At 35.4% G+C, this 13,310-nt stretch overlaps 1 protein-coding gene across 1 annotated transcript in view; it reads left to right on the top strand.

Moving 5' to 3' along the window:
• The window catches only part of LOC149549891 (fatty acid amide hydrolase-like), a 129,582-nt gene that overhangs the window by 92,150 nt on the left and 24,122 nt on the right, over window positions 1–13,310 (top strand). Inside the window, exons 16-19 of the mRNA XM_089794977.1 lie at window positions 8,179–8,247; window positions 9,011–9,075; window positions 9,275–9,336; window positions 9,482–9,577. Coding sequence (XP_089651103.1) covers window positions 8,179–8,247; window positions 9,011–9,075; window positions 9,275–9,336; window positions 9,482–9,577 — 292 coding nt within the window. The remainder of the gene's footprint in view (window positions 1–8,178; window positions 8,248–9,010; window positions 9,076–9,274; window positions 9,337–9,481; window positions 9,578–13,310) is intronic.

Here is a 13,310-nt window from a genome sequence, read left to right as displayed (position 1 = left end):
TTACTCTGCTAGAGTCGCCAAAGGGGTCTGTCATTTGGGATTTCATGATGGCTTCTCGAGAAGTTATTACTTCACTCATATCATGGCAAGTGAACAACGGGGATAGTGTCAATTTTTGGTTTGATTCATGGAATGAGTTCCCCCTCCTTGCTACTATTGATTCTCTTAAGGATTTTTCAAACATAGTGATTCAAGCTTGGGGGACATCCTTTTCTACATATTCATAGGTTCACAGGGCTAGTCATTTGGCAAGACCCGTCATCTCTTCCTACATCCCATAATCAGGCTGCTTCTTTCAAACAAGTACTAGCTGAAAGGAATGTCTTTATTTCTACTCATCCAGATTGCCTCTTTTGGGTTCCAACTAAAAATGGTAAATACTCTATTAAACTAGGATACTTCGCTCTCCAACACAACTGTTATAATCAGGGCACATATCGTGCTTTTGAATGTTGCTGGAATAGCTTAGTTTTGCCAAAAGTAGGATGCTTCACATGGCTTGCACTAAAGATCCGAATTTTAACTAGTGATCGTCTTCACAAATTGAACATTAATGAAACCTTTAATTGGGTGCTCAGTCAGCAAGTTGTAGAAACAACAGATCACCTCCTCTTAAACTGCCCTTTTGCCCAAGATTGTTGGCATTTTGTCCTCGATAAGCTTAATTTCCATATGCCATTACCTAATTCTCTATGGGATTTATTCCAAGCATGACCAATCTTATACTCTAAATCAACGTTTTCATGTCTTTGGAAGTGCCTCCCTGCATCCGTAGTATGTGCAATTTGGTGGGAAAGAAACAAGAGAACTTTTAAACAAACGTCATCTCCAATACCTCAATTTTTGGAAGGATTAGAGAGATCAATTGTTGAGCTTGTTAATGCTTCAGTAAGTAAATATAAGGGTAAACATGTTTTTTCTTCTTGGGATGGCTATGTTATTCAAGGGTGGAAGGGTTTACTTTTTCCTCTTCTTCCTGCTCCATTGTTTCCATCCAAGATTCCTCTTATCCGAGCACATTCGAAGTGGATACCTCCAAGTGAGGGTTATTTCAAACTCAATTTTGATGGGGCCTTTAGAGGAAATCCGGGCAACTCTGGCTATGGCATAGTCATTAGAGATTTTAAAGGTCATGTGATTGCAACAAAATCATCTTCTCTCCCTCAGTGTACTAATAACAAAGCTGAGGCTTTGGCTTTGCTTTTTGGTTTGGAACTTGCAAAATCACTTTCTATATCTAAGTTACATGTTCAAGGGGATTCATCCATTATTATTAATGCGTGTATTAAACGTCATGTATATAATTGGTACATATAGTATATATTACATCAAGTATGGTCTCTTCTTGATTCAATCTTTGAATGTTACATCATGCATACTTATAGAGAAGGCAATCTTTTAGCTGATTGTCTGGTTAATTTGGGTACTGACGGGGTTTATATTAACTCTTTACTTTCCCCACTTAACCTCGATCTCCCCAACTTGGTAAATATTATGACAAAAGAATATGTTTAGAGTAAGGTTGAGTCCTCATATTTTATTTGATAGTAAATCATGACTTCTCTATGATTTCGCATGTTTTTTCTTTTCTAGATCTCATTTGTTCTTTTGAGATATTATATGCAGGTCAAGGTCTTGGATTACACTTGCATCATATGGCTTTCTAATATCATGGTCTTAGTTGAAGTTTTGGATGTAGATTAGTGATGGTAATCTCTGTGATATTGTTTGGCTGGGCTCTAGGTCTCATCTCTGGCACCAATCAATGAATTGTATTGATATGAGTTTTGGGCTCTTTGTAATTACTATATCCTCGATTTGGGAATCTCTAGGACAAGATTTATTAGTGTTGATAGATACTCTCTCTTGATGCAGTATTTCTTCTTCTGCATCCCTTTTTGTATCAGGCAATGATCGGAGTTTTTCTTTTTTGGTTCTTTTCTCCAAGAGCTTTTTTGAACCAGTTATTATTAATATAAATATAATGTTTTGCCAAAAAAAAAAAAACATTTAACTTTGGAGAATTCATTTCTTTGATGATTATTATTTGCTTTCCTTTTGACATATTTCTTTCCTTTGAATTTTCTCTTTTTCCCTTTGTTATTAGAGATTGAGAAAAGAGCTTGATTTTCTTCCTCTTGATTTGAAATGATCCCTCTAAAGATTAGTCTTGATTCTTCTGATGTGCAATCATTGTTTAGTTGATCAAAAGCTGGTATTGAAGGTCTGCTAATGACTTGGATGAATGCTATCTAAGATAAGGGTAATCCTCTAAGTGCTATTATCGATAGTTCTTGGTCTTCTACTCTGCTTCCAATAGAAGATAGATGATTTTTAATTTCAGAGATCTTTCCAAAGTAGGATGAGATTGTTTCTCCTTTATTCATTTTAGTATCCATTAGTTGATTTTTAATGTAATCAATCTACTTGAGTTGTTGATTTCAAACGTATCCTTAATTGTCTTGAATACTTCAATTCAAATGCCTTTATTAGGTTTGATATGGATGGAAGAATGTGATCTTTTACAACATCCACAATGATTTTCCTGGCTTTATTATTTCGTCTTTCCAAAATGGCTTTTTCTGCCTCATCTTTAGGGTATCGAAATGTCTGATTCAATAAAAGATTCTAGTTCTAATTCTTCAAGAATTGTAATAATCCAAATTTTCTAAGAAAATAAATTTGTTGCTCCTTCGAGTTTGTCCTCTACTCACATTATTTGACATGTTGTCCTCCTTTGATTCAAGTTTCAGTTTGAAAGTTTATCTACCAATTAGGCTTTGATACCATGTAAAGCTTAATAGATCTTTATTGGTAGAGACTATGCAACTATATTTTTCAGTCTTGAATTTATTTAATTCAAATATGTTTGTTGAAGTAGTATTCTGATATAGTCTGGGATCAATATGCCAATGTGATTGATATGATCCACAGTTAGGAAATGAAGCAAGTATATATATGTTGAAACATAACCATGTAGGCGCACATTCCTACGTGGTAATGCTTACCATATATACTAATGTCTGTTCATTATTAATTTCATTCGATACTAATCGGTAATCACAAGTCTAAACACTAATGACCAAGCAGTGTGTAAGAAACCCGATGAAGACTTCGATTTACCAATCGACATGAACAGAATAACAACCAATGACAATCAATGTTAATTATAATGCCATCCGATAACAATCGGGGTGAAGGACAATGACACCCGATGTTATCAATGGTGAAGCAAGATATCTTTGAAGTGATTTAATATCTTTAACATAAAATTGATACCATGCAAGGATAGAGAATAAAACACTCACGAAACTGGAAATCTGCAGTATCATTATAAAGATAGATTTGTATATATATATATATATATATATATATATATATATATATATATATATATATATAGAATGACAGCTACTAAGATTAACAGTAGAGGTTTCAATACACTAAATGCTAACATTCTTAACACTAACCCAATTGGGATTTTTACAGAAGATCGTTTCCAAACCATGTGCTCATTCTAGCAACAATATGAGACTTACAAGCTTATTCAAGCTCCTTACAAGCTAGCAACAATATGAGACATACAGGCTTATTCAAGCTCCTTACGAGTGACTACAATAGAAACAACAATTGGAAGACCAACACGACTTAGAATTCACCATGTACAATGCAACAAATGCAATGAATGGAAGACCAAGAGTCATAACTTAGAATTCCACAAGGATGTCCATCTTGGGATTTGAACCATTTGTCTCCACAATGACAACTCGTTGCTTCATCCTACTAAGCTAAACCCCTTGTAAAAACCTACAAATTTTATTATTTTTGTCATTCCAACTTATGCAATAATAAGACGAGAATGGAACATTTAACAACGATAAATACCCATATACAACTTTTATTGGTCAGTAAGAATAAGATTTTTAGTTTGGCCCGAGCCAAATGGGACCACAAATTGGCAACCTATCCGCAACATGAATACACAACATTAACGCAAATAGTTGAGACCAATGAGCATAATAGGTCAACGAGGGCACCGAGCTTGCAAGTAGGGTAGCCCAACGAAGGCTTGGAGCACAGTTTGGAGCACTAAGTCACTTAGCATGAACACCAGCAACATCAATCTACAGGATCAAACTTGCAAGCACATTGGATCAACAAGGCCCAAAGTTAATGATGACATTGGCCTCGTGGAGATTTGAACTTTGGCGGAAACAACTATGCCACAATTGAACCGTCACACTATAGGATGAAACTTGTAAATACTGATATATCATTATTCAAGCCTTGCCCTTTAATTAGTTGCAATTTATTCAAATTCAATATACAAAAAACATCAACGTATATATTTATTTCAAAGTTCCAACAATCAAAGATACATATTCAACTCACAAGTAACCACGATTAGAAATGGTCTCTATGATGCAACTGAGAGTGTTGTATGGCCACAATCACCAAATAATAATCAACTTCCAATTGTGGCTAATAGAGCTGAAGCTTTTCGCTAAGTTACCTTTTGATGGCATAGTTTGAGCTATTCATTTGCCTTTATTTTATATGGCATGAATTTTGTGGTGTCTTTGATCCTAATTTTTGATTTTTCCTTCTAAATATTTAATTAGAGCTGATATAGGAAAACCTCTAGTGTGGTACTTTTGGGATGGGTTTTGAAGTATCTTCAACTCTTGATTGTTGGTGTTTTGCACTATGTTATTTGGTCAATTTTGTTAGTTTAGACTTATCATTATTTACATTCTTTGTGGGATGAATTACTTAGTAAACTCAATCCCAAGTTCTCAATATGATGTGATGATACCTTTGTTTTCTTGTTTGGACACTAGGTATGGCGTGTCCTAGATCCTTGATCCCTAAGAACCTATGTACCTCCTTGTAGGACCCATGTTTCTATTAATGATTTTATTTGGTGCTGCAACTAATCCAATGGGATTTTCTAGCCTAAAAATAGTTGTTCATTGTAAGAGTGTTGAGTACACATGCAACTCCAATGGTCGAAGATGAAGGAGACCTAGGTAATCATTAATACATTGGAAGAATCCTGGCTCTTGATGGTTCTCATGCAATCTTTAGTTATAATTTCATCAGGTTTTGTAGGCTCTTCCTATCCCTAGGCAACCTAATAGAAGGGTGCTATTAATGCTCAAAATGACTACAAAGAAAAAATAAGATTTCAATCATACTTTGGCACTCCATCTCATAGTCCATCGACTTTTGAAAGGTACAAAACTTTGCATGTTTCAAAATAGGAAACAAATTTAGAGTGATAACCTAATAGAAGTACTCGCATTAGGTATGGTTTCTATCAAAGTACATGTCCACTTATTCTGGTTATATCTATTTAAATTGTGAAAATATTCAGTTTAATCTAAGATTCTAAAGATAAGTGCCTTTGGTACAAGATATTGGGATTGGGAGTTGAAATTAAGCTTATGTTGTGGAGATTGTCATCCCATAATCGATTTTTTAACTGGCAAAACTTGAGTTTTTAGCTTGGGTTGAGCCTAGAGAGAGCACTTAGGAAGGATCTCTTCCTATGAGGTCATTTCTATGGAGCCATCGTTCCCCACACTTCACTTGTTCAAACCATTAAGCCCATTGGTCCAATGAAGGTCACAAGGCCTCTGTGATTATTGCCCCAACAAGGATTTGAATGTTGGTGGCTGCCTTACCAATGAAGTGTTTCTACCGCAACACTAAATGTCCAAAAACATTCATGTAATTAATTTAATTTCTATGTGGTTTCATGTATAAATTTTAAATCTGAATTTCAAAAATAATTTTGAGCTTCATATGAACAGTATGATCTTAGTAAGTAATCTTATGTGCTACTGAGGACTTGCTTTCCTTAAACCTCGAGGGTGGTTTTATTTTTAGAGAATTTTTGCTTAATTCATTCTTATGTGTATGGATCTATGGGTCTTTGTTTTCAGCCGGATTATAAGCATTTGCGATTTAGTTTCTTCTATTTAGTTGTAAGCATTTCTTCACAAAAACCTCATTTGTGAGCTAAGAAGATTTTAGGTCATGTGCTCAACCTTTGCAACTCAAAAAGATAGCTCAAGTTAACTTTAGTTATTTTCGTCTACTGAAAACTCCATTAATGATCTTGTTCATAGTTTTGGCCTAGGAGTAGCATTTGGTCAAAAGGAAGGTTCTCTTTGTAGTGTTTTTGGGAACTTGGTCCTTGGTTTTCCTTCATGTTAAATGGAATGAACTTGTATGTTTTAATCATTTAGGAATTTGTGTTTTGGGTTTTAAAATGGATGCATTGTAAGTGATGAACGCTTGGGGATCTTTGGTGGTTGGTGTTTAGTCTTCCATTGTGATCCTGTGATCTTATGTTTGGTTGCATGTATCTATGCTTTATCTTTTTAAAAAGAAGTGTCTTTGTTTATCCTTGTTTCCAAGGATCTCCGGGCAAGGCATTGCACCCTTGCTAATTTGAAGAGCTGTTTTAGTATGTTGTTTCATTTTGGGTTGTTTTGAGATAAATCATAAGGTTCAACATGTCACAATCTTATCAATATTTGTAGATTACTTGATTAGTAGACCATGCATCTTTGGCATCTATTGGTCTACCAAAGTGTAGGTCTTGAAGGTAAACAATTCTTGATGGTTGATTAGAGACAACAATTAGTGGCTTAATCTAGTATGTGTTTGGGGATGCAATCAATGGGTTTTTATGTTTCCACAATGTTTAATGTAGTTAACATATGCTAATTGGTAGACTGAAAAGTTATGCACCTTTGCAATGTATAGATTTATTGAAGCTATTATTTATTCAAGGCATTTAATCTAGTCCATTGATCAGAATGAGATTCAAACAAGTTATCTAGCAAGAGGAAGTGGCTGCTAGGAAAGATTGACTAACTGGAATTGGTGAAGGTTTTGAGTGACTTATCAAGTTGTACAATGCAAAACCAATTTCAAAAGGAGATGCTGCAACCAACAAGTGTACACCTGCAATTATCAAATTTCCAATGTCTCCTATTTCTTAGAAATTCATTTAGACAAGGGAGATTTCAACTACCAAAAGAGAGTTTCGAATCAAAACAAGTGGCAATCAAACTAAATTGGTCAGTTCAGACAAAAGATTGCTATGGTTGAAAGTTTAAACTTTGAAGAAAGCATATGGGGACTTTATCAACAAATAGATGCTCCTATTGAGTTGGATTAGTGTCGGTCAATTAGGTAGTGCATAAATGGAAGAACCTGTGAGTCCTTGTCTGTTGAAACCCTAAATGTTTAATTGTGGGAAAGACTTGGTCATGACTTTTGAAAAATACTCAGCACAATTTTTTTAAAGAAAATCACCAAAGACCTGTAAAAATAACCAGAGCTCATGTTTGCAGAAAACTTGAACTGGTTAAGTGCTTAAAAGGTGTTGTGAAAATCATTTCGTGCAGATTGTGAGAAAGAATTATTAATTGGATGGTTGTGGCATGAGTTGAGATTGATTGATTGGATTGTAGGGCATGCCTTTTGGGCTCTGTTTGGATTTTCACATGTCTGAAACTGTGTTCAATATTTGCAATAGTTTTTACCGTTTTATGACCTCCATTCTATGTCTATGTTTAGCTTTACAACCTCCCATTTTCTATATCTGCGATAAGTTTTTGTTTGCATTAAGTAGTTGTATATGATTTTTAGTTAACTCTATTTTTGACTATGTATGAAGGAAATGAGGGATTTCTTGCACAAACTCATGGGTGTGTGTTGTTTAAGTATATTTTTAAAACATTATGTTTTTGTTAATGTTTGATAAATTTGGTGAGTTATTGCTGAATGTTTATCTAAATTTTTGGCATGTCTCAAATTTTTAAATATATTGGGGCAGCCGAGTAACTGTTGAGCCTTGATTTTTTCAACTATGAGATAGTGCACTATCCACACTAATTATGAATCATCCTCTCTTGTAAACTCCAGTTGTGACATTGCTTAAACTGAATGCACAATCCCAACAAAATGCATAATCCTAGCTGTTCACCTTTTCTCCCTTGCGGAAGTAGATCAGTAGATTGCAGTCAAATGGATACTGTACAATTTGTGCTTTGAATGGAGAGATTGACCAAAGCCCATTGTTTCCAATGATTGTAATTTGTATGTATGGATGTTCTGAAATAACCATTTTTTTATATCATCCATTTTCTTTTGTTGCAGGTTTCGTCAAATGTATATGCATATGGAGATTTTTAAAAGGGCAAATGTGATTGTCACTCCTACAACTGGGTACAGTCTTGAAGCTTATGTTGATATTGTTCTTTAGATGGATATTGCCTTATATAGCCTGAACTTTTTCATTGGGTAATTTTATGCTATATACTTTCTCTGAATGACATATATCTATAGCATTTTGTGCTGCATATCAAACTTGATCTCAGTAAATGCCAATTTATTTGCAAGGAAATCTCTATTGCATACCAATATTTGTTGACTTCACCTGATTTGTTGCATCTACCTGTCCATGCTTCTTTATATAGGTCCTGTCATGCAATGGTAGGATTGTAATTGCTTTATCATCTTTCTATTTGCATTTTTAGTTGTTTTAGCTAGGTGATTGGGTTTGTAGCTGCAAAAAACCAACAATATTGACTTAAACTTAAAACCCTAACCCTTCGCTGTATGCTTCCAAAATTAAGTATCAATTTAAAATATATATTATATTGTAATGTCCATAGTTTCTTTCTCCATGTTTTCTTTGCCTCCAATCCTTTACCCTCTCCTATAGTTAAAATTCTTGGAGAAGCTTCATCCTGTACCTCAGTTGGATAATTGCTAACAGAAATATTAGCAAGGGAAACAGAAATGGACAAGGAAAGAGGACCGAGTGCACCATTCTCTTTGAACATGTTAATACTCTCAAAATTTGTCATTAATCATGTAAAATATTATTGTGTTCAATGAGTTGACAAAATGATTTTAAGTAAATTGCATGTTCTGCATGGTTGAAGATCTGAACTTTTTTTAATGGTTTCTTGAGTTTATCTCACAGGGTAACTGCATACCATGTTCAACCTGATACCCACAAATGTGGTGAATTGGATTATAAAAATGGTGGTAAATTACCTGTCAATCCTTTTTTACTTTACTTTGGAGGTTCTCTGATATATTTCTACTTGATTGTACTGTTGTGTTTTAATGCTTTATACTGGTATTCAGTCTTGCTTAATTCCTGAAAAATAATTATTTTCTCATTGTGCCCATGTGGCTATTGACAATCAAATTACCTTCTCATGCATTGTTTTTCTGGAACTAGCTGCAATGTTACGGTTTCAGATAGCAGGAAATTTTCTTGGGCTTCCAGCAATTACTGTACCGGTTTGCTCAATACAACCTTTTCTTTGATTCCATGTATTTAGTGGATTGAACTAAAATTGTTCTGGCTTAAACTGTCCTAGTTCAAATTTAAGCTTGTTGAATAGGACTTTTTCACTCAGAGAAATTCAATTTGACATCTATATAGGTTGGATATGACAATTATGGAATGCCTATTGGTCTTCAATTTGTTGGTTGCCCATGGTCTGAATCAACTCTACTTCACCTAGCCAATGCAGTGGAGGTATTTTAGTTTATTTTCCTATGTTTTCAATTTAACACAAATTTGAAGTGAGCAAAAACAGGAATGTAATGCAGGGGGAATTGAATTTTTTTGTCTTCTGGAACATTTGTTGGATTTTTAATATCATATTCTCTTATGAATTATTGAAACATGGAGTCACCTGAATTCTATATGTGATCCTTTGTGAATTTATAGTATAGAATCCAATTGTTTACTGTTTTATTTGATAAAATGACTAATTGAATTGATAATAGAGACAACAATGCATACCAGATATGAAGTAAAATATAATTCACACATGGACTTATTAAGAAAAGGAGACCAGAATAGATTGCTGAGGATCAATGTTGATCTGATTGGATAATCCTACTTTCCTTGACAATACACAATCTATTTAATGGAGCTGACAATTGCCAAGAGGAACACAACCGATACTTGTAACTGCCTGAAACTGACAAACATTTCATACAAGCAATTAATATTGTACCTTGCAATTAATGAATTTGAAAGTGTACCTTGCAATATTGGACTTGAAGTGTGCTAGGCCAATAAATTGAGTGTAATGGGGGTTTGTGGGGATCAAGGCGTAGCACCCTGCAGGGATTTGGTGTAGTGACACTCACAAGATCTCAGAGCAGCACCCTAGCTGCACTCCCTATTTTGATACGAAGTAGCAGATCTTCATGGCACACATCATTTTGCTATTTCTTGAGAGGCAAAAAGAAATGCAGACACAACCAGAAAATAGAGACTTTGGAGTGTTCAATCAATGTATGATATTGACTAGGGAAGGAGGTTGATGTATGATGATTGATGGCAGCAGATTGCAAATTTTCTGGGTGATGAGGGCTCATATGGTAGAACTTTATAGGGGTTGTATGATGTAAAGTGATCCCCTTCTGAATTGTTGTGCAGTGAAACTTCAAATAGGATGTACACTGAGAGACAACATTGTACAATGAAGAAGATTGTTATTGTTGTATGTGATAAACAAGATCATTGATAGCATGTGATTGTGTCTAATGACATTCTTTGTAGTCTAAACAAGTTGCTCCTTGACATCATAAGATGAAGATAATGATGTTGTCTACTAGGAAGATGTTATTGTTGGAATCACCGTTGCCGTTACACCAAAAGCTTGAGCTGTCAATGAATGCAACAACAGCCAGAGACAAGAACCCATGAGGGATAGTTAAGAAAATATTACAAATCCATCGGTCTATGCTGAACAGTTCCTTCACCTAGAGGGGACGGAAGCACCAACCTCCCAAGAAACCCCCCCTCAGCATGACCTGAGGGATTTGAACTCGTAACCAAGCACTTTGATACCACTTGTTGGAATCGCTGTTTCCATTACACCAAAAGCTCAAGCTATCAATGAACGTCACAACAGCCAGAGACAGAGATCCACGAGAGGCGGTTAAGCACATGTCACAAATCCATCGGTCTATGCTGAACGGTACCTTCACCTAGAGGGGACGGAGGCACCAACCTCCCAACAGTTACAACTATAGTAATGATGTCATCTGCTAGGAAAACCATACACCCACCATATGATGTCTTGACAATTTGAACATTGGTGCGACCTGTTTGGCAAAATGACCACACCATGTAATCTGAGAGTGGTGCATGGTTTTAAATTTTTCTTTCTTCGTTACTTTTAGCTGTACAATGGGGTTCATTGTTCTATGACAAATTTATAGTAAAGGGCACCTAAGAGATATCCGGTTTTTTTTTTATAAACAAAATATGAGACCGTTTTATAACTTCATTGGTAGTTATAATCAGGAGCTAAATATTAAATGACCCTCATGCTAAGTGAGATCATATGCAGTGCAAGATGTATGGTATGATGGGCATATTTGGTGCAGCATCAGTTGGTGAAGTGTATAAAATTTTGAGTTCTTTGCAGATTGGCATGGGAAAACCTAAAGTGGAACCTTAACCAGAGCTAAACCTGAACTGTACTTACACAGGTAGCAGGGTTTTTTTAGAGGAACTTGGTAACTAGTAGACAAGATTTGACAGAAAATGGTAAGAAAAAAATGTTATCCAGTGTAATCCTAGTAGGAAGGTGTTGCAGGTGATCAGATCAAACAAAATCTCAGCCGCATAATTACTTGTAAAGAACACTTGGAAAAAGGGCTGTAATAGAAAATGAAAGAGAGAAGAAATACAAGTATATACCACAAAATTAGAGACCAATATATCTTGGGTAAAAATCTCAGCCTTTAACGTGCCATTTGGAATATTAACATTAAAAAAATGTTCACATTACAATGATAATTTTATGTTACGCTGTACAAGAGGAAATCGCCATCTCTATGACAGTCTCGTCAATCTGTGATTAATCAAACAGCATCTCAGTGCTCTGGAAACTTACCACAAACACAGGCACCTATACATCCCTTGCCATATTACAAAGTCACAACAAAGAGCAATAAGAGATCAAATGCTATTCAATCTTGGACCCAATCTGACAGCATTCTTCTATACAACAGTACTACCCATGTGCATGCCTATGTATACTAAGAAAGGCACAAGATCACCAAGTGGTATTACAAAACCATACAAGAGAACCACACAAGATTCTTTCTAGAGGTTCTACGCACTTCCCTTCAAAAATGATGTCCTTTTCTAGATAGGACTAAACAGCTCCACAAGAGGACAAACCAAGTTAGTCATGGTCCTGCCTAACTGCACAAGTTGACAATGACCAAATCTGAGGACCCAATATGTAAAAATCAACATGTACTCTTTACACATCCTATACGTGAGCCCCAACTACTTGAGGTGCATCTCATTCCATGACATTTGGAGACTTGCATAGAATAACACATGGTCCTACCTCAGATTACAACAGTTCTTGACTAGTATTTTCATGGTGAATAGTGTTGGGACTCAAAATTGAAGCCCCGATTTTGAGTACCATTCGAAAATCAAGCCCAATAAGCGCTTTTTAATGTATATGTACCCTATTGTCTGTTTGAGGCCTAAGTGGTGTTTAATGTTTCTAACACCTTGCATTTAGTATATCCACTCGTCCCATGAAGATAAATTGTCATTTCGAGCTATTCTGTGAAGTTCTATTTTGAGCAATGTCCAAATCTACATTTTTGCATGTCAAACAGTGACAGGAGGCCGTGTTTGCAATTGAATATCTCGCACCTAGTTATGTTTTATGACTCACCGTTTTGGGAGTGTTTAGTATTCATACCAGAGAACCTCTGTTTCAGATTTTCTGTCATTTCGACATGTTTTGACTAGGTTTTGAATCCCCCAAAGTTGGTCATTTATTGTTGTCATGCTGATGAAATTGTTTAGAATTCTGGGAGGTCCTGTTTGACTTGTTATCAATTTGACCCAATTGACCGAAATGAGAAAATTCTTTTTGCATTGCATTCTGGAGGTCAGAGACTTGCTATGTTTCAATTTTGAGATTATGAAGAATCCATTTGGTTAGTTTTTGAATGTGATTCCAAATGCAATTTATAAAGTTTTTACCGTTGTCAATAATTGCAGATTTGTTGGTACCCCTGTTTGTGATGTCATATCTTTGAATCCGTGATAGGTGAGAACGAATGGATTGAACCGTTGCGTTATAATCTGAAAATTCTTTAAGTGTGCCAATTTTCAAATCTTTATGAATCTGTTTGCACACTTTCCTAGGTCCATTCCATTTGCAATAATCGCTTTTCTGCCAGTGTTTTAATTTGCAAATTCTGAGTAGCCC

This window comes from Cupressus sempervirens, chromosome 7 (assembly GCF_028749045.1).
Source record: "Cupressus sempervirens isolate cs-2001-9-10 chromosome 7, ASM2874904v1, whole genome shotgun sequence".
Taxonomy (NCBI): domain Eukaryota; kingdom Viridiplantae; phylum Streptophyta; class Pinopsida; order Cupressales; family Cupressaceae; genus Cupressus; species Cupressus sempervirens.
The sequence above is the reverse complement of the archived record's forward strand: the minus strand, read 5'-3'. Positions and strand labels throughout refer to the sequence as shown.